At 38.3% G+C, this 22,500-nt stretch overlaps 1 protein-coding gene and 2 long non-coding RNA genes across 7 annotated transcripts in view; 1 reads left to right on the top strand and 2 right to left on the bottom strand.

Annotated features, from left to right (window-relative positions):
* The window catches only part of LOC110051891 (uncharacterized), a 20,597-nt gene extending 2,291 nt beyond the window's left edge, over window positions 1-18,306 (top strand). Inside the window, exons 4-9 of one of the 3 annotated variants that reach the window (XR_016204165.1) lie at window positions 6,003-6,067; window positions 8,193-8,273; window positions 9,339-9,450; window positions 15,075-15,146; window positions 16,467-16,564; window positions 17,118-18,306. This is a non-coding gene — a long non-coding RNA (uncharacterized LOC110051891). Of the gene's footprint in view, window positions 1-6,002; window positions 8,274-9,338; window positions 9,451-15,074; window positions 15,147-16,466; window positions 16,565-17,117 lie in introns of all 3 variants that reach the window. The other 2 variants (XR_016204166.1, XR_016204164.1) reach the window with 2 other exon arrangements.
* Window positions 11,322-12,063, bottom strand: LOC149096911 (uncharacterized). Its single transcript, XM_089279535.1, has one exon. The coding sequence runs from the start codon at window positions 12,061-12,063 to the stop codon at window positions 11,329-11,331; it is 735 nt and encodes a 244-aa protein (XP_089135661.1). The 3' UTR covers window positions 11,322-11,328.
* Window positions 18,225-22,500, bottom strand: part of LOC110051830 (uncharacterized) — a 16,486-nt gene continuing 12,210 nt past the window's right edge. For all 3 annotated transcript variants that reach the window (XR_016204159.1, XR_016204160.1, XR_016204162.1), the window contains exon 5: window positions 18,225-19,411. This is a non-coding gene — a long non-coding RNA (uncharacterized LOC110051830). The remainder of the gene's footprint in view (window positions 19,412-22,500) is intronic.

Raw genomic sequence — 22,500 nt, forward strand, 5'->3', positions numbered from 1 at the left:
ATTTCAAAACTGCAAAATCAACAGACCTCATGTACTTACAAATAATTTACTCTGATTGCAGAGCAACAAAAATACAAATTAAATGGACTACTGTACAAGTTTGAAACATTTACCAGACAATGTCAGCCATCGTGAATGTTCAAGATTTTGATGTCAGAAAATGGCCTAAATTTTAGTGAAAATTAAGTGCTCTGTACTTAAACTATCCTGTACTACAAATTTGTTGAAGAAAACATGGAAAAAAGATACTTTTGTCAGTAGAATAAATAATATCCTGCCATAGTGATTCAGCAAGAATGAAGAAAAAATGCCGTACTTTTCACATGTAGCTCTACATAAATTTGTCATCTGTACCAGATTTGTATCTGCTTAATATAACTGGCTGAAATAACATTATTTGCCAACAGTGTGCACTGCAATGTAATCAGTCTAATCATCGAATTACAGCCTTGGCTGTGTCTGATTAAATCCTAATTTTCTTTGCTGTTAACACTGTGGAAATTGAATTTCAGGGGGCACAATATTAATTTTGCTTCCACCATAAATTCTTACTACTGGGGCTCTGTAGTCGTCAGGCATACATGCATTGACTAAGATAAGATAAGATAATTTATTTCATGTCAAATTACGCAGGGGGTGGTCTCTCAGTCCCCCGAGCCAGAGGCTTATGATAAAAGTGTTTGACAATATTGCTAAATAAATATCTTACTAGTTAAATTAAAAATGATGTATATCTATATAAATTAATTGAGTCAAAGGCAATTACTGCATTGACAGCCGGTAAAATTTAACTTAGTTTAAAGTCTACGAAAGGATGATGCATTAAGTACATTTTTTACAGCTGATAGCAACTGGTTCCAGATACGTGAGATTATGTTCGTATATGAGCCATGAATGAATCTACTATTATATGAAGTTTGTACTACGTTTAGACCACTGCCCCTAAGATTATATGGTGTAACTCAGGGTTTGAACAAATTGGCTAGATAGCCTGGACCATTCTCCTTAAAACATTTATTAAAATTATCAAAGATTGTTCTATATGTCTATGTTCTAATGTGTTCATGTCTGCCATCCTAAGAATTGATTCATAATCAGTACTTTTCCCCATGTTCATTATAGTTCGTAGATCATAATAGTCTACATCTTCCAGTTTCTTGTTACATGTAAGTGTTTTACCTATGCCCATAAGTAAAAAGTTGCAGTACTCAAAATGTGATAATACAAGCTCCTATAAAGAAGAAGCAGAGTATTTGCAGGTACTAATTGCTTAAGGCGGCGAAGTGCAGATTCTGTTAAAATGACTACAATTATTAATTGTGGTTTTATTGCCCAATTTACATTACATTGCCATTTAAGGGGAAATACCTCTTGGAAAACGCTGGAAATGGTATTTCCGAGCGTCTGGATTTCAAAATTTTCGGGGGGAGCATGCCCCCCAGACCCCCCTAGAGGCTCGCACCTTCGGTGCTCATTTCCCCAGCCGCCTACTTCTTTTCCCCAGCCTGCTACTTCAAACCTTACTGAAAGCACTGCAAACCGGTCTCAAGAGAGGGCACTTTGAACTACAAGTATAGAAAATACGTATGCACCATTTATCAGGAGAGACAAAAGAACAGACATCAACTTGAAAAAAAATCCGAGTTCCAGATGGGATTTGAACCCATGACCCTCCGTGATCTAGCCGGAGGCTCTAACCACTGAGCTACTGGAGACTCTGTGGTGAGCAAGGGTGAAATGTGGGTCTTTGACTGGAACCGCATCACACGGTCGCACAGCCAAATAATGACTTGGCGCATACATTTTGTATGAATTCATAACTGCATTGTGCAGACAAAAGAAGACAGGTTAAAATCTAAAATGATCGCCTGTAAAGTTGTAAAGCTATTACATTATTTTTGACATATTGACAGGACAAATAATTATAACATGAACTAGAATAGCAGGCATTCCTTCTCTCTCTCCTACTCCTCCAGTTCTCTTGCCCCCCCCCCCCCCTCCCCCCTTCGTCTACCCCATTCATTTTATACTGCCCTGCTTTACATACTACATGAGATGTGCAGCAGGTCAGACTTTTTTGCGCAGACAAAGAAACTGGCAAAGGTAACAAAAAATTATAAGGTGGAGATTGCATTCAAAGTTAGAATTTCATGTTTAGTCTGACTTAAAAAGTAACTAGTTTGTAACATGACAGGTACTGATTGTTGAAAAGCTAATTATAAACAGAAACCCTTGAGTTCTTCAGTTTCACCTTTGGGAAAGTTCCTTGTTCTAGAATTCTGTTAGTTGTGTATATACACAAAACTTTACAGTGCTACGTGCCTAAATATCAATAGGCCCTTTGCAGCTAAGCCATCACGTGACCTACTTGTCATAAAAGTATGAGCTATAATATTATGGGCGAAAATATCAAAATGGCCAAGTTTGAGGCCCCCATCATCAGAGAATGAGATTTTATGACAGTCTGAATTTTTGAAGGAATAAGAAGATTTGTATGGAAAAACTAACTAACTAACTAAATGGCTTTTGCTTAAACATAAATTGCGCAACGGTAGAATGGCAGTCTCTAAATCTACATTTGACTGCAGTCATGCTAACTGATGTGAAGCACATTTTGTTTTAGAAAACAGTCTGAAGAAAATATGTGCACGGATTGGTTAAAAATTGTTTCTATTAAGCAATTAGATTATGAGCTCGAGATTTCTATTGTGTGATAGTTGAAGACACAGCCCGAGTCAACTATTAAGCATAGAAATTGAGAGCGAATAATCTCCTTGTTTTAGTATAAATCTACTAGTCGTTCAAAACTTTACCTAAATCCTCTTCAAAGACACTTCGAAAATGCCAATAAGTGGCCGTAATTTTGTTAAGAAGCGTACACTGCTATGCTACTCACTATCTATCACCAAATAGACTGATAGTGAGTAGCGTAGCCAATCATAGAAGAGCATTCGTAATAGAACGGTAGTAGATTTGTACTAAAACTTGGTAGAAACACAGAACTAGCATGAGCTGTTGGCGTAATGATGGCGCGAGCAAAGAGACTGTACATTTTGATAATCAAAGTTAACAAGTTGTTTTCTTTTTTTCATCACGGTGTTTTCTAAAAGAAATAGAAAACACGTTCTCTCTGTTTCTATCGAGTTATGGAAACACTCATGAAAGTTTGGGAGAACTTGAAAAAGCCGTGGAAACTGTGCATTTCTCGTTCTCCCAAACTTCCACTCGTGTTTCTATAACGCGACAGAAACACGGTACATGTTTTCTATTTCTTAAATAGTGTACTCAAAAAGTGCAAATACTTAGGTCAGGTGACTTTGAACGCTTAGTGGATGTTTTGTGACCACTTGAGATGTTGTTTACTAGTTTTTAGAGTCATAATTCGTCGTAGAGATTGCTGTTCATTTCAAGTTCAAATAAATGGTTTAACTCAGAACCACTAACATCAAGCTGGTTATTTAGAGACCTTTACCAGACTTAGATTGTATTGTCAGTTATAAATCTACTACTACTTTAGCATATCTATGTAAATAGTATGTTTTTGGGGGGCCATAAGATTAGCACTAATCGTATTAGCGCAGAACCATACTGGTAGCAGAGTGAGGTTCACATTGGGGGAATTCGCCGAATTGAAGAAAATGCCGTCAAATTCAAAGAAAAAAGAAGCGCAGCGAGTGAGCGAAGGACACAGGCGATGGCGAAGATACCCACGATGAAATTGCAGATAAAATAGAAGAGCAAAAGATCAAGAAAGTCAAAATCGCTATTCACAAGACAAAAATATCAGCTGGCGGATTTATTAGAACATGGAGTCGCGAGTAACCGTGAAATAAGAGCATCAAGCTCGAGGAGCGATTATGCAAAAAAGGATTTGTCAAGCATGCTCAAAAGAAAATGGAGGAAGAATATGCCTGTTGTCAAAAAGAAATGAAAGTCGAAGTTAGAGAGGTGGAGGAGGAATTAGCCCATGCAAAAGGAGATTGCAAAGAGAAATATGTGAAGTTCAAAGGTGCCATGGACGAGGAGCTTGAGTTGTCGCCTCCAAGCCTGCCAAAAGGGATGTTAAGCCAGAAGAGGATGAAAAGACTGTTGAAGAATCACCGAAACATGAGCTCTGGAAAGACATGTGGAAACAATTGACGAGGGTTTCTATTCTGGTATTTAGTGGAGACAAGCAGTCATGTGGGAGCTGGAAGGCAGCATTTATGGCTTGTGTTGCAAAGCGCCAGCCACTGCAGAGTATAAATTGTTGCAGCTAAAGAAGTACCTATCTGGAGAAGTGTTGGTAGCAGTTGAGAGCTTAGGACATTCAGCCAAGGCCTATGAAGTGGCCAAGGGCAGATTGGAGAGAAAATTTGGTGGTCAATGTCGTCAGATCAATTTGCACTTAGAGGAATTGGACCAGTTCTGACCAATTCGTCCTGGAAAAGCCAAGGACCTAGACAGGTTGGCAGACTTACTGGACGTGATTGTGATAAATCTGAAAGCGGCTGGAAGAAAAGAGGAACTTGGCAATGGGTCCTTGTAGATGAAGGTACAAAAACAAATGACAAGTACCATGCTTGCTAATTACAACAGATGGTTGTTTGAGCAGAAAAAAAGTGGAATGTGTTGAGACACTTTGTGAGTGGATCATGCAGGAAGCTGAATTTCAGACTGTTGTGGCAGAGACACTGTGGGGTGACAGGAAGACGAAAAGATAGGTCACACACATTCTTTGGTCGGACAAGCAGTTCAGGAAAGCCTTTTAGCACAAATTGCCCACTTTGTAAGAAAGAAGATGAAGATGACTTATTCACAAAAAAAATGATGACATGTTCACAACTTCAACGAACCAACCAACAAACTCCAAACAGAACCAACACATTTACTTGACGAACATTATAGTTGGATCAAGACTACACAACATCTGACACCAACAGCTACCTACATGTGACAACTGACATAATTATCAGGACCTGAGCAAACCTAAAAACTACATCTGCATGACTCTAGCACTTCATTGTAAAATGAAGAGATTGTCATTGGCACTGCAGACTATTACTGACTACCGCCCTGTACCATGATCACCAAAACTTTACAAACTACAGAAACTGCACGAACTGCATACCAATGCAAGGATTAGCACTGAGTCAGATAATGTTATTATTATATGTAGATGTGTGTGCCACCATTGTTCAAACAAGTACCTTTTCTGAGCAAACCCCCCTAGCTGTATACTACTGCATGCAATTAACTAGGTCATTGATTGGACTCAGAGATCTCTGTTACTGTATACATGTAGTTTTCACTCCAGTATGCTTTATAAATTATTTTTATTTGAAATAAATTATTCAAGATGTTGTTTGTTTCATGATGTAGTCCCTCAGGATGTAGATTGCAATGTTATGACTGCTTACTGCTGGTCTTCAACGTCTTCACCTAACAATGAGGGCTAGCAGGAAGTAGTTAAACATCACCATCTACATCCTGTAGGAATACATCATGAGAAAGACAATGACACACTTTACATTGACCAGCCACCATCTCTTTCACAGCAAATTTTACATTCTTGTTTGGATGCGTATTCTTGAGAGAACTACATGCTGCAGCAAAGATCTCTGACTCCATTTAATGAACCAGTTAATCATGAAACCCATTTTATTTGGCTGATTTGAATCCATTGAACAGTAAATTTTACTCATGCACTTGTTTGTTCCATTTGAGTTAGGGTTGAAGGTTCCAGCATAAAAGTCCCCAGCTGAGCAGTATTTTTTTTTGTTTGTTTCACCCTTTACTTAGATGTGTGAAGTACAGTTTCTCCTAGACAAAAGTTTTGAGAATTTTAAAATTGTTCAGACAAGCTGACCAAAAGTTGTAATTAACAATTTAAAAAATTAATCGGTTAAGCATGTTAAGCCTGTAAGGCATGTGCTGTTTACAATTACATGTATTCCTTTGGGTTAATTAAATATTATTTACATGTAGTTTATAAATATTTTTCATTTGTTTTCCTCCATTAGGAGAAAAGAGCTCAAGTGACAATGTTCTCTGTGACTAGATACCAAGAAACACAGAATTGCATTCAGTTAAGTATTTGCCCAACTTCATCCTGTATATCACAAAACGCTACACTGCTGCAGTCTTTATGTGTAAATTATTGTGAAGTTGTCAAACCCAGAATAAATATGGCCTGGTCCTGTGATGATTTGTTTTAACTGACTGAGAAAATTTCATTCCAATTTTTATGTGGCTAAATATCATTTAGGCAAATTTAAACTCGAGCTAATGCAGCCAGCTAGCGTGCCCATCCAGCTAATATCAATTAGGCAAGTTAAATATGAGCTTATGCAGCCAGTGGTTTCCGCGTTTGGGAGTACGTGACCTGTGGGGTGGCCATCAGGGGTTTTGCAGGGGTTTATGGTTCATTGCATAATTGTTGTAGTGTATTCTGCTGATTGTTGCAGATCAGTTGCACTGCTTTGCTCGCGAATCATTGCGGATTCTTGCACCCTCTCCTCCCTCCCGTTTTGTTCTTGGTCAGGGTAAGTATTCCCCAGGTAAGTAGATTCCACTGAATTTCTTTCAGTGTGACGGTGCCGGTTAGCGGACACTCATTGGGTGGTTCTTGCTTTCCAGGGTTGCCATGGATACCTCCTAGCGGCTTATGGCTTTGGCACGCCGCTAACCTTTTAAGGCACAAGTTCCCAAGCTCATCTATTTGTGATGAGTTTAACTGACAGAGACTATTTCAATAAATTATTGTTTACTGTTTCAAGTTAATTAATAAATTAGGGGGCAAGGAAAATTTGATTTATCCATCAATCCAAGACAATTTCATAAAAGAGTGTAAGGTCACACAGTCTAATTGTTCTTGAACAATTAGACTGTCTGCAAGCGCTGAATGGATCTTGCTGGTAAATTGCTGGTAGACGATAAAAAAAGAAACTTGTTTAGGAACAATTGGACTGTGTTCATGGGCTGAATGGATCTTGAGCTTTGTACAGGAGATGGGTGTAAGAACTGGCCCACAAAGGAGCTGGTTCCACCAAAAATTTCTTCCTGAGTTTCTTGATCTGTGAATTTAGCATTGACTGGTCCCACATTCCAAATTGCAAGCACAAGAGAAAAAACTTGTTTAGTAACAATTGGACTGTCTTCATATGCAGAATGGATCTTGAACTTTGTACAGGAGATGGGTGTAAGAACTGGCCCACAAGGGAGCTGGTTCCACCAAAAATCTCTTCCTGAGTTTCTTGATCTGTGAAGCATAGACTTGGTCCCACAAAAAAGGTGAAAAATAAGAACTTGTTTCAGAACCAGCACTGTCTTCATGACTGAATGGATCTCGAGCTTTGTACAGGAGATGGGTGTAAGAACTGGCCAACAAGGGAGCTGGTTCCACCAAAAATCTCTTCCTGAGTTTCTTGATCTGTGAAGCATTGACTGGTCCCACATTCCAAATTGCTAGCACAAGAGAAAAAAAATTGTTTAGGAACAATTGGACTGTCCACATACGTGGAATGGATCTTGAACTTTGTACAGGAGATGGGTGTAAGAACTGGCCCACAAGGGAGCTGGTTCCACCAAAAATCTCTTTCGGAGTTTCTTGATCTGTGAAGCATAGACTGGTCTTATATTCAAATTGCAAGCAGAAGACAAAATTGATCTTGAACTCCACACGTGATTGGTGTAAGAACTGACCTGTATAGGAGTTAATTTCATATTGCCTTTGTCTGGTGCCTTTGTTTCCCTGTGTGTAAAAGAAACTGATCCTACAAAAGAACAGCTCAAAAACGTCTAATAGATTGTTGCTCTGATTTGAATTTCAACTTTTTGCATTTTTGAAACTGATCTTGAGAAAGTTCTAGTTTTCTCTTTTCTTAAAATTTAATTAACTTACCTATTTATTTTTTTTTCTGACTTCAGTTTTACAACCCAGATAAAATTTGAAAATTTTTATGACTACTCAGCTCACTTAGTATACGTACTAATTTGAGTAGGATTTTTGCCAAGTATTAAATCAATTTTATTCACTGTTTTGATTACTTATTATTTTTTTTCTGGCGAATAAATGGCTGGTGCTGACCTGCAAACTGAGGAGAAAATTACTAATTAAATAATGATTAGAATTTATGATAATTTATCATCATTAATATTAACAATTTATTGATTAATTAATATTCTTCGAATAAAATGTTTAACCTCCACAGGATTTTAAGACCAAAGGTATTCAACCTTACGACCAAGGATGTTGAACATGACAATCTTTCATCCATTTCACCAGAATACAGGTAGTCTCATTTGGAAACTTAGATTGTCTTGAAATAGGTCCGCTAGGCGTACATATGGAACTAGCCTTAATTACTTACCCTTTACCCACGTTCAGTTTGGTTATAATTCAATCAGTCATTTTTTATTCCTTAATGTACATTTTACAGTTGGACTGACCCATGGATAGCTAGCGCTAGTCTAGGCGTGCTAGTCTATCAATAGTTACAAATGTTTATTATTATTATCATCATCATCATCATCATCATCATCATCATCATCATCATCATCATCATCATCATCATCATCATCATTAAATAGGTAAATAGAGAGTTAGGAAAAGTGAATAAAAGAAAAAAGAAAAAGTGGGAAAAGAATGAGAAAAGAAGTGAGGGGTAATTAGAGATCCAAATTTGGGGTTACCATTCATTGGAAGTGTAATCTGTCCTGTGGATTTGCACACAATGTTAGGTTTTGGATGAAACTCTGCAAGATTTTACCATGCTCGTAAAAGACATTACAAAAAAAAAAAATCAGTTGGGGGTATCTGCAAAATGATTGGCTACAGTATTCAATCAGAATGCATTGTATACCTGAGAGCCAATCATCGAGTCAGATAACTTAAAAATACAGCTATTCGATCACAACACACGTCATACTGTATATTTCAAATGTTACATATTTTTCTTCATTATCTTGGGATGATAAACTTATGAACCCAGCTTTGAAGTACATGTATGTAAATCATGGCAAAGACAAAATTTTATATATTTGTAATTGTGTAATGAATTTAAGGCAAGTTTTATTAGTGACGGTCATAGAAAAGTCAACGTGGCATTGATTATTAGTTCGCGCTTCAGAACTATTTATTTAAAATCAGTTTATTGTAGTCAGTTAAATTGCTGTAGTGTAACACAAACAATTATAGTAGATGCGTTTACGTTAAACAATTTGCATCTTATTTGTGTTTATTCTTCGTCTTTTATTATAAGATGACAACTAGTACGAAATTTGATAGGGAAGTGGAATAAAGGTAAAACATTTTTGTTTTTGACACTTAAATAAAGGTTCTTATCTTGTTCTTTCAGGTATCAGCGGTGGCTGGTTTCAAATGTTCAAGAAGGTGACTTTCCAAAGCATCATTTACACTGTTGAAAAAGTTCCTCTCACATTTTTCGTTAACACGAGAGACAAACTCAAGTAAGTTATGTTGCTAACATTTACTGTAGATTTGATTATTTGATCAGCTATGCTGAATGTTACCTCAATCAGCGCGTTTAACTAACCCAAGTTTACCGGATTTAAAATCTGTGACAAAATTCTGCAGCCAGAATCAATTAATGGGACGAAATAGTCCATGGGCCAGGACCCCAAAAAATAACATTTCGGTACCACTCAGGGGGAGTAATGCTACTATATATTTTTGAAAACTGCAATTACTCTAGTTTCATATTATGTATGATAGCAATGCTAAATGAGTAGCTTAATAGGATTTATCACGTGACAAAGTGACGTCACTCATTTCTACAGAATCATCAGGATACAAGCAATGACTGCTTAAAAGTAGTATTTTCCTGCTCAATAACCATACATAAAGGGTACTTTATTTGTGCAATGATGGAAATTTCTGCCAGATGAGTTTTTAAACCACTTAGTTAAAACTTACATGAGCTTTGAGGATTTTGTTTCCATGGCAACGCTGAAAAATATTTAAATTTTAACAAAAGAACTTTTAAGTATTTTGTTTAAAGCGTTGATCTCGCAGAATTTTCACCAAACGAAAGCAGGAGAAAATAAGTGATTCACAGCTAATGATTTGGTGAGATGCAATTGCTACCAAGACAGTCGTTCTCAATTAATACCTGTCGGCCACCTTGGATCCGCCATCTTGGATCCGCCATCTTTGCTGTTAAAACACTATTATTCTAAAGCAGAATTTGGCAAAAGGGTTTTGCACTCATTTTGCATTAAAAAAACTTTTGAAAAGCTCCCTTATGTTGAAGAAGCCCAAAAATTTATAAGAAATTGAGAAATATTGCCATAAAAAGAATGCATAATTTACGAGGAGTAATGGTTTCACAATTTCCTCAACACCATCTTCTTAATCTAGCTTAACGGATTATTTCTAGTGATATTTAAAATGCCTTAATTTTCCTGATCCTCCTTGTCATCAGAGCATTGTTCATCAAGAATCTCCTCCTCCTCCTCAGCACTATTAGGGAGTTTAAGAAAACCACGACGGCAACGAGAACGTCACCAAACAAAAAGTTTAATGAGCAAAACAATTAGAGACCTTAAGCAAACCACGACGGCAAAGGCAACGAGAACGTTACCAAACAAAAGATTTAATGACCAGAACAATGGCTGTGCAAGTGCGTTATAAATCTTTGTTCATTTCTTTGCCGTCCTCTTCAAAATAACAACGTGAAATGACTAGGTTCTGCTTACTTTGGAGAACGCGAACGGCAGCGGCTAATGTTTCGTACTTTAATTTGGATTTCAACACCGGCATTACACATTTAGCTTGAGTAAGTTCTGGGACAGATAGATGCAACGAACAAATCTATACTGCTGCGAAATTCGAAGGTAAAATATAAAACTATTTTTTACTGGACGTCGTCTCTGGCGTCGCCGTCGTCATTACTTAAGGCCTCTATTGTTGCAGTCACGAAGGCGGCACATATCGGTGTATTTAAGGTCATTTGTAAGGCAGGTCGGCACGTGGACAGCTTGCATGATCTTGTACGATCTTGCACAAAAACAGGAGAGAAACTCAAGAAGAACTGCAGGGCAGGGTTTGCCATCCATGCATTGATGGATAAGTTGCAGTACTCCTCGACCCATCTTTGACCAACTGGTGAAGGGACTTGAGGGCAGCTCTGTAAACTTCTCTAAATAGCTGCTTGCAATTGGTAGTTTGCTCTCAAGGAGTACATTCTTAAACAACAGAAACAATCTGCACAGGGAGGTAGCTGGTTCGAGTCAACTTTGCCTTGTTTGGCACAGAATATCCTACGACAAAGTCCAATGGCGTTACAGACTCCATACATAGTCATGCGATAAGAAAAAAAAGAAGCCTTAGACGTAATGCTCTGTATCTGCTGCATGGAGAAACACTCTGGTACCTGCTTCCTCGTGCGTCGACCTTAGTTGTTCCCTTGCTGTTACTCCGATTGAGGAGAGTTCATAGCAGTAATCCTCGGTCGTTATGAAGATTGTCTTTCCGGCGAACCTCTCTCTGTGCCTCTCATTTTGCCACTTTTCTGAAATAAATTTGCTCAGGAGCGACTTATTCTTGGAATTGGACAAGAATGTCCGCCGTTGATGTATCTTGCAGTCTGCCTTGAAGTTTCTGACTTTATGCCCGCTCTCTGAGCCTCTCTTCTCTCTCTTGTAGTTTTTGATCGAATTATTTCTGTAAACGTCGAAGACCACGTCAAAACGCTGGCTGTCTGTTCCTTCATGCAAAACCATGGACATCGTACTGTCAGCCAATTCAGCAAATGTTTTCTGGTCACCTCTTATCTTCTGGACCATTACAATTCCGTCAAAAATTCGCCCACACGGCTGAGGAATCATATCTGCTGCTGTCGTATTCTTCTGGCTGGCTCCTTGGCAAGTGATGATTTGCTGGTTCTCTTCAGCAATCCCGGCATCAGCCGAGTCAAGGGCCCAAGGGCAAGGTCCGAGAGGGTGGTTCAGTACGTCATTCATCTTCAACGTTCTGTTCTCAGCGGTAATGATCATTTGAGCAAACTGCGCACGATCCGCTTTAATGATTACTTCTTTGCTTGACCCTATTTGTCCTTTCATCTTCTTGTTTAACTGCCTGTCATAACAAAATGTCTTATAAACCGTCTCTCCGAAAGCCTCTGCCGGAAGCATGCAGATCATTCTCCATCTCAGGAGTTGCGAGGTTGTCGGTAGATAGACAACTAGGTCTTGCCTTTCTCCCTTAAAGGGATTGATCCAGCTTCCTTCGAGCATCGACATCATCAATTTCATGTCCTCTTCGTGTCGTGCGATCACCAGCGTTATATGGAGGTACAAGCGAGATCACTGGAGGATCAATGTTTCTTCTCCTTGTCCTAGCTTGCTCAGTTCCAGGGGGCGGAAGGAGATTCCGGGACCAAAATGCCTGGCTTAGACAGCAATAACATTTACTCGATGAGATGTTCCTGCGCCATGAAGCGTCTCTTCTATTCTATCAATATTATCCCACGCAAGCGTAGCTTGAATATTTTTCGGCAAAGGAATATCATTATCAGGCGTCAAGGCCATTTTTGGTAGGCAAAGTGCTGTGTTTATTTCCTCGATTTGCGTATAGGCAATCCCATGCCCACATCGGCTTAACGTCTGTATAAGTTCAACATTGCGGTTTGCAAAGTTTTTACTGCGTATGGTAATAGCATTTGCTTGGAAGGTTCTCCTCCAGTTATCCCGTATATATTGTCTTGCCCAAAAGAGTTCCCAACAAGGCAGCGGTAGCGATGAGGATATTCCGTTGGGATTTCTGAGTTGCTAGTTAGACGAGTATATAAAAAGGCATCTAGTTCTGCTGGGAGATTGATTGCATTGTCACATAGTTTAGAAGATTTCGGTGGCCATGCCGTTTCAGTATTATTTGAAGGAACTGCATTACAGATGTACAGTCCAACCTGCTATTTTCCTTGACTTTACATGGAGTCAGCCCTGTTGTCGAATTGCTGAGATAAAGTTACCATCTCTCTGGCTAGTTGAGTATTTGAAAAATTTATGGAAAGAACAAAAACTTTGTTATTGTTCGGGAGATCTTCAAATTATAACAAGTCGCCGAAATCGTTTTCTAACTTTCTTCAGAGATGTCTTTTTAGTTGATTCGGATATTTCAGTAGCGCCCATTGATCACATGGAGATTACTGCTTCTCTCTCAGATCAACCATCTAAATAAGCCTGGGGCTTAATAAATCTGATCAAATAAACTCAAACAGTTTGTCGTAAGCTTGAGACTCTATATCAAAAAAATTGGTTTTCATCCGAGTCCGGTTCACTGCTCTCCAAGTCAGTGTACTTGCTCGCTTTATCTGGTCAGGCACAATCTCAAAAGCACCGACCATGGTAACACGCTTCAGCTGCTACCAAATCACGACAGGCAAGGCCAATAAGCCTGCTATCACACGCAGCAATAGCAACTTTTCTAAAGCATCTAAATACAAGTCAACCTACTGAGTCAAAGGGATCGCGTGTTCTCGTACATGCAGTCTTATTTTCGCAAACAGTGTACATTTTCGAGCAAGTTCCGCTCGTGCTTGGCTCTTGCCGACGAGATCTTTGCCCTTCGCTTTGCAAATTAAACTTCGAAATCTGTTTCGCGGCCGTTGTTTGAAAAATGCTCTCCAACTAATTTCGCTTCATGCTAAAAAGACTACGGCATTTCCTGTGATATATGACTTGGTGAATTTCTCCTTCCTTGGTATTCTCTGCCAATGAATAAAGCAATGGCCCATGACTTTTAATTGTAGCCGCGTTCAATAAATATTTCAGAGTCGAATCTTTTTTTTTAAATAGGAATAATTAGCAGACTTTTATCATATGAGCAGTGAATAATACAAGTTTTAAAAGCAGGTCTTTAGTTTGGTCTAGGAATAAAACAACAATTGAAACTGTACATAGCAGTCAAGTTTCCTTGAGTCGAACAGAGACTCTTGAATGTTTGTAAGTATTTTGTTCAGTGAGCATAAAAATACTGAGTGTTCCCTGTTTCTCTATATTACTTGATAAAAAGCGTCCAAACTGCGAAAATTTGGCAAGAACTTTGAAGTATTTACCATGCAGCGAGACCGTCATCTTAGACGTTACCCATGATGCTTTTCGAGTTTGAGCTGCATGGTTTCATTTAAGTTTTTCTTTTTCAAATCAACTTATAAATTTTAGTTTTTAACCAAAAATGTTAAGAAAAGCTGTTTACTGTACAATGTAGCAATTAATTAATATTATAAATAAAGAGCGCATTTAAAATAACTGTTTTAATGTGAGCCTCGTTTCCATGTCATGGCAATATTTTTGAAAAAAAAAAAGTAGGCAAAAAAATACTGAAAGCTACTCTTTCACGATTGGTATCAAAGAAATTTGAAAAGTCCTTCATACAACCTTAAATAATTATGAGAGATTTCAGACTAATTATCAATGCAGGTTTGAGTCAGATTTCGAGATATGATGTTACATCGGGGTAGCAGGAGACCTGCTCCTTGAAAGATGGGTCACTCAGCCAAAGTTGTGCTGGCTGGCAAACCCAGGGGTCTCTCCCTTATAAGCCTAACCCTATGCCAGAAACGGGTTGTTACCTGTAGGTTTTATGATCGAAACTGCACGCACATCTAAAAGAAAATATTACTTTAAAGTACTTGCACAATGGTTGTAAGAAAATTGTTTGGTTGGTTGGCGTCTTTGCATCATCCGAAGATGCTGTAAATTGTCTTGTTACAAATCTTGTGCTGTGAAAATGATATTTTTGTCGGAGAGAAATTTTGTTTCAGAATAAAAACTAGCGGTAAAAAACTTTGTTAGAAATTTTGTTAGAGAGAAATGCAGAGAGATGGGTGTGAGAACTGACCTGCAAAGGAGTTGGGTTCTCCAAGTATATTTTTTCTCCGGCCCCTCTGTTTCTGTGTCCTTAACATAGCGTGGTTTTCACATCAAAACAGTTCAAAATAGAAACTTGCCTGGTTTTGAAGTTAGACTGTCTGCATCAGCATGATACAAATTGATTGAATTGAGCTAGCGTTAATACCAACCCGCTAAATGAAAAGGAAACACTGTTCAAATAATGTTCTTACCCTCCACAGCTTTAAAAACCAAAGTTGTTCAACTTAACAAAGAAGTTAAACGTGATAATAATTGGTCTCGCTACAATACAGGTGAGACCCTTTAGATATCTTAAATGGCTACGAATAGGTCCAATATACGTACATGTGGTACTACGTTCATTATACTTCAACGACGTTTGGTTTGGTTGTAACAGCGATCGGGATCCGATTTGGTCAGTGTTGGTTGAAATTGCAATTTAGTTTGAGAATTTTCAAAATAACATGTCAGTGCTACTGTGTGGACTGAAGTACAATGTTGTGTTTTACAACCTCAGAACCATATGTAACATGTGTGGCTGGCGGGATTCGCGCGCGAGTGATTTTTGGCGGCGGAACCGCTATTTTATTGATTTTGCAGGTAGCGTGAACCAACCTTAAAGCTTTTTTGAGATTTTTTGTTAAATTTTACCGCTACATAATTCAAGTTGCAAAACGGCAGAGAAATTTCACTACTGAGAATAACGAAACCCGTCATTAGTCCAACATTGCGACATTGGCTGAACTTTGCTGCGTATTTAGTATAAGAATATCGAATACATCGAGCTATAAAAGGTTTGGAACCATGAGGCAATTGCAAGTTCGTTTGGCCAGGAGAAGTATCAGTTTTTTAATGGTTGAACGCAGATTACATTTTACGATAAATTCTTTTCTCTTTTTCCTTCAATGTAAGCGATCGGATTTTGCTCTGTAAAATTGATTTTTTAAAAATTGGTACACGAGGAAGGTTTGATCAATTAATTTCTGGTTTTAAAAAGGAAAAAAAGTACTCCTGTACGCCAGGACCGGGACTCGAACTCGCGACTCTGTCTAGTCCCGGAGCGAGGGGCGCGCACCAAACCACTGCGCCAACTCGACTTGATACAATTTTGCGCGGAAAACTTGACTACATAAGCATACGAGTGGCGCGCACTAATGGTCAGCGTGACGTACCTAAACAGCGCACACAATGTAATACTTTGGTGCTCAATTGTTTTTGTTTTGTTTTCGGGGGTAATTTTATCTCGCTAAAGATACAAACGTAAAATTTATGATCCTCAGCTTTGAATTATTAAAACGGTGAACAAGCAAATAATTATAAATTTGTCATGTTTACAGTTATCGCAGCGTTCTGAGATGATAGAATCTAATTTTAGTAATCACTAGTGGTCGCTGATTATTTGCTATTTGGAAAATATATGTATATCTATTTTAAAAAATAGCTTATTGCCTTGTTGTTATAAAAAGCGTGATGTGTTTATCGCAGAATTGAAGAACGGCACAATTTACATCTTATTTGCGTTTACTCTTGCCTTATATTTTAATTTATACGGAAAGTTAACAGTGACAGTCGGATAAGATTAACTTCTTTTTATTACTTTTTGCTTCCCTTAGGCTTCAACAGCGAGCAGCTTCAAAGTTTGAGAAGATGGCTTTCAAGGACATCATGCATGCTGTCGAATGAATCCTCTGAACGCGATGGGCAAACTCGGGTAAGTCGTATTGTTTGTATATTTGCTATACGTAATCTTATCTCGTTCATATCAAGGCATTCAACAAACCCAAGTTTACGAGTGTGTAAGGAATTTTAGGTACAGAACTAGACAGATTTTAAACGGTTGAAACCTTTTGTTGCATATTTGGCCGTTAACTTGATTAGACGTCAACAGTACTTTTTCAAACGTGAAGATGAAAGCAAATTTCGCTACGATCGATTTTGAATCGTGCCGGTTCAGGGACAGCTACATGCAGATTTACATGTGAAAGAAAATATTCTTTCTGAGAAATCGCGCAATGAGAGTATGGAAGTTCAAAAAAACGTGTCTCGCTATAGTTGGTTTTGATTGTGCCGGTTTTGGTACATCAAGTACAAGTGCATGTAAAATTCGGAGATATTGTTTAAGTTTAAGTCATCGAAGGAATTGCATAAGTCTAAGTAGCTTCTAACTAAGTTGTTACGATCATGTTCTTTTGGAATAATATTCTAAGTCTCTTAATTGGTGGGAAATATTTGTATGTTTTAAGTCACATTCTCTTCTATTTCAGATGCGTTTGAAATGACCAATGTGGGGAAAGGCGAAAGACAAAAGACAATCTTGCAAATGCGCTGCAAAAAATGAGTACCAGACAGGAAAATTCTCAACCTTGGAAGGAAAGCAAAAATTGATGTAGAAGAAAACCATCTCCCCACCACCACCACCACTAACTAGCATTTCTTTTATACGTATAGCGAGAGTTTCGAGCTCTCGTCCTTGTGGTACAACTTTGCATGCACGCATGCGCATTTGATATCATATTTTATAATAAAATTTTTTCTAAGTCTTTTGGCGGGAAACGTTTGTATATGTAAAGTTCACTTGCGACCTCTTTCTTTCAGATGCCGTGAAAATGACAAGTATTAAGAAGTCGCCGAAGAAAAATTGTCAACCTTGAAAGGAAGGCAAAAATTGATGTGGAACACCACCACCTCCCCGCCACCACCACTAACTAGCATTTCTTTTATACTTATAGCAAGAGTTTGGTCTACGCATCCTTGTGGTACAGTAGCCTCTAAAACGCATGCGTACTAGGGGAGTGTCCCAGTTACAAGAAACCTAATGTACTGTACGTCGTGACTGTAAGTGACTGATAACTTCGTATCGGTTTAAGCCGAAGTTCAAACTTCGGGTTTCCCGACACGGAGGTATCAGTTACTTGTAAGTCGTGACTGTAAGTAACCGATAACTTCGTGTTGGGAATCCGAAGTTTTCTCGGGTTACCCGACACGAAGTTATTAGTTACCTACAGTCACGACTTACAAGTAACTGATACCTCCGTGTCGGGAAACCCGAAGTTTGAACTTCGTTTTAAACCGACACGAACTTATAAGTTACTTACAGTCACGACGTACAGGACATTAGGTTTCTTGTAACTGGGACACTCACCTAGTACGCATGTGTATTAGAGGCTACTGTACCACAGGGATGGGTGGACCAAACTCTTGCTATAATTATAAAAGAAATGCTAGTTAGTGGTGGCGGCGGGGAGGTGGCGGTTTTCCACATCAATTTTTGCCCTCCTTCCAAGATTGTAAATTTTCTTGTCTAGTACTCGTCATTTTTACGGCATCTGCAAAAGAGCCTTGTAGCATGGTTTTCAGTAAACTGACACAAGTTTGTAACATGATAATAAAGTCAATTTATTTTGCAATACTACAGCAGACAAAAACCAATAAAGATTAAGATTACAGTACAAATCTTTCGCGTTCAATGAACAAGTGTACACGTAGACGCTAAGTCCGTAACTCTTCGTCGTCTTACCTCCGCCATATTCTGAAGATGTTATGATCATAATAAAACCTTCATTTACGAACCCTGTGTTATTTTCCTCTAATAGCTACAACTTTCTTGAGTTACCGCGATAATCACAATATGTGGAACTAGATTATGAACTAATGACCCGCGACAGAGTTATATTACTAAACCTTTGAGAAAAATAAATCAATTACATACCGTCGCTGTTTTCCTTCGACAACTACAAAGTTTACGAATAATTAATAGACTTGCAGAAGATTTAAAAATTCTTTCAACATATAATTGCCACTAAGTCTAAATAAACTTAGAACCTTCTATTCGCGATTTGCTGCAAAAAGATTGTACGGTTTTAAGCTAGCCGCGCTGTACGTAAACAACAACGGTAACATGTAAATTATAATGATCACAGAATGACATTCGATAAAATTACCATTTGCATTGTTTTTGGAATAAACAATTTGAATGACTATGAACTTCGCGGATATTCCAGATCGTAAACATTACCTTTTGGTGAGAAAATGCGTCATCCTTTTCATTGCCGTGGCTTACAAACCAAATAAATTCATCGGCACAGGAGCAATTTTTGTCCCTACTCGATTGGGAACAGTGAAGTAAAGAAAATTGAAATTTTCTTTTTCTTTCACAAGGAGCCATTGAAACTTGCAACGCAGGCAAAAAAAATATTCGACACTAATTTTATCCTGCGAGTTTTCACCAGGCTAAAATGAAAGCCTATTTTTTTTCTTTGAGGTAGCCAGCCGGGTTTTTCCCCTTACGGTTTTCAAGTTTCCTTCTTTTGGTAGGTAATTCGACTATAGTGTCATGACTCCACTGAAATACTGTTTACCACACAGTCCGATTCCAAAAACTATTTCTTAGAAGTAAGAGATATCTAACCTGTCACCGGTACATACACTATTCGGTAGACATAAAACCTATCGACTAGTCACTCTCAGGCATCACCATGGTGTATGATCAATTCATCTTGAGGTTATTAACAGTCTACCCAGGCCTCAGCTGCTCTTCGTGACTGAAAAAGCGTCCCACCTGGAATAAATAAAAACAACTTCTCAGAACTCAGTTACAGCAATATTGCCTATCACTATTTTACCAATAATTTGTCGTTTCATTACGAACAAACAAAAGATGACACATAAAAGGGACTGTGTCACAGTTGAGTTTGGTCTATATTATTTCGTTTAGCCAAATACTCGCTATGAAACACTATAGATCTAAACGCCATATATCTAACTTACAAAACCATAGCTTCATTACAAACAAATTCCTGGGCGTTATAATTAAAAGTGACAAACAAACGAGATTAAGTTTAAAAACTGTTCATGTCTAACAGTTTTTCAAAAACCCATATCGCAATCCGTTTCAATATAGGTTTTTGAGAAATTTTCTTTCGAAGGCACAATTCCATAGGCCTTTAAAACAGCGTTCTTATATTGTAATGTTGCTACATCATTTCTTCACTGTCTTTAAATGGTTGTTTTTATACTTCACTCAATTTGGTGGCCATTTCTCGAATGTCAAAATTTGGCTTAGACTCGTGACACAGCTCCTTGAAGCACCATTCGGTAAATACTTCTTAATCTTAAAAATTCATTAAATACCTTAAATCCTCGAATTGGCGCCCCCCTCGAATAAGCGCAGCCTTCGAATAAGAGTCCCTCCTATCAGCCGAAATTTAAAATAAGCGCACCGCCCCCCTCGAATAAGCGCTCCCCTCCCCCCATTTTGTGGACGAGTGATGAGACAAAGGGTGTATAGTTTTCGTCATGTAGTATAAGATTTGTACATTGTTTCAGTTTGTGAACACTTTTAGTGAACACGTTAAGTACTAACGGTGCCGCGATTTAAGCTTTAGGATAAGCTTTTTACGTCAATAAACAGCTTATGTTGGTGTTTACGCGCAGATGATATATTAAAAAAATGATCATGTCAGGCTACGATTTAGGAAAAATTAAATAAGCGCCTCCCCCCTCGAATAAGCGCCCCCCGTCTTCTCCTAAATTTGAAATAAGCGCCCCGGGCGCTAATTCGAAGATTTACGGTATTTAAAAGGAGTAATAGCTTAACATAAAGGGTAGCACACACACGAGAGCTCGTTAGACGAAGCTCAAGACACCACAGTAAGACGTTATATTTCTGAAACCTCTATTTTCATTGGGCCGATGTAATCGCTGTACCCGCTTCCTCTCTTATTTTAAGGCTGATTGTATACTTGTGACTTGTTAGTAATCTATTGTCTTAAGAATAATGAATGAAGTAGCTTGTTCCGAGGGGAAGTGTGGAACCTGTGTGCCGGAGAATGAATCACAACCAAAGACTAAAGTACTGGGCCATGCTTGCTTGTTGTGTATAATTTTGTTAAAAAAAAAAACATAAAAAAATAGTAACTGCCGCACACTAGCCGATTTTTTGTCGCGACTAACTGCGTTGACGCTTGGGGCCGAGTCATCCAAAATCAAGATGGCGCTTATTTCACTGACGTGACTCTCGTGACATTTCCTAATTGGCTGAGGAGCGCGCGAGCCCCGACCAATTGTCTTGGTCCACCGCACACTAGCTGACAAGGCCCGACAAGCCCCGACCATGTCGCAGAATTCCACCAGCCAGAAAAAGAAATGATGAAGGATGCAAAGATCTGTTGAAATACACACAGCAGATTAAAGTGCCCCTATGATCAAATTCTCGACATCCATTTTCGTACACAATAGGTCTTTCCTAATTATGTTGCCAAATTTCAATCTATTACGAAGATCAGAACTCACGTTTCTTGGACCTTTCCTTCCAAAAATTTGCGGCCGCAATTAACTTTCCTTGTTCCAAGTCTTGGTTGAGAATTGGAGTAAATGACGTCGTTTTCTCAAAAATACCGCACGGGTTGAAATTATAATAACGATTAGTACAGCAATTCCCATAAAGAATAACAAAAACTTTGGCTTTTATATTCGTGCAATTTTTCTACACTAATTAACAATTAGATTATGAGCTCGAGATTTCTATAAGTGATAGTTGATGAGGTCACATTATTGAACTTCAGGCTTTAACAAAATCGCACGTATTGAATTGCCCTTGGTAATTTGCAGTTGTTTACGCGCGCGCACCCGGTTTTTCAATGATTTCAAGTTTTTAAAGTCAAGAAACCGTCAATTTCCTTTTATTCAGTCGTCTCAGGAATTTAATTATCTATTTACATCTAAACTTTCTTCCAAAACTTCGGGAAAACGATAAAAAAAGACGCATTTCGAGGACGATCGACAGCTACTGCACTCTAATGGCTGACACTCCAATAAGGTGTCTGTTATCCTTTAATGATGGCTTCTGATCGACAAGTCTCTAGAAAAATTAATGTGAACAGAAACCTTTTTCGCGAATTACCTTATTATGGTGTAAATATTGCTGTCGCCCATGGCCTGTTCAATAACAGTGCTTCAATCTCTCGCACACCTAATACTTGCCTTGAGAAATTGCACTGTATATATGATCTCGACCTTTTGTCTCTAAATACAGGCATAGATACTTCGATCAACCCCTATTCTAACATCCTCAATCAACACATTCGAAGTTTGTATTATTCCCCAAATAGATTTTATAACCACAAATGCTCTTTGCATAGCTCTCATTGTAAAAATGGCGGGTTCTCTATTTTCCACAATAATATTAGGAGCTTTAAAAGAAATCTTGAAAGTCTCCAAACTCACTTGCTTATCGAATTAGATTTTCAGTTCAGTATAGTTGCATTAACTGAAACCAGAATAACGAATTTAAAGGAAATTGATTTTAATCCAAACATTAGTGGCTATGTTTTTGAGTATGTCCCGACACCTCTGTCTGCTGGAGGTTTGGGAATTGATATCAATGAGAATCTTGATTACACCGTAGTTGAAAGAACGTCTAATCCGGTGTTCCAGGCTTTATGGATAGAAATTCTTGTTCCAAACAAAAAGAATGCTATTTGTGGCGTTTTGGACAGACAACACAATTCTCCGGAGAGTTTTCTTTCTTATTTTAATGAAACGGTTGAAGGGTCTAATGCCTGAGAAAACTGTTTACATAGCTGGCGACTTCAACATCGACCTCCTCAAATCTGAAAGCTGCAATTATGCGCATAATTTTCTACTCTC

The sequence above is a fragment of the Orbicella faveolata genome, unplaced genomic scaffold (assembly GCF_042242905.1).
Source record: "Orbicella faveolata isolate gen_17 unplaced genomic scaffold, um_ofav_v1 contig_47, whole genome shotgun sequence".
Lineage (NCBI taxonomy): Eukaryota > Metazoa > Cnidaria > Anthozoa > Scleractinia > Merulinidae > Orbicella > Orbicella faveolata.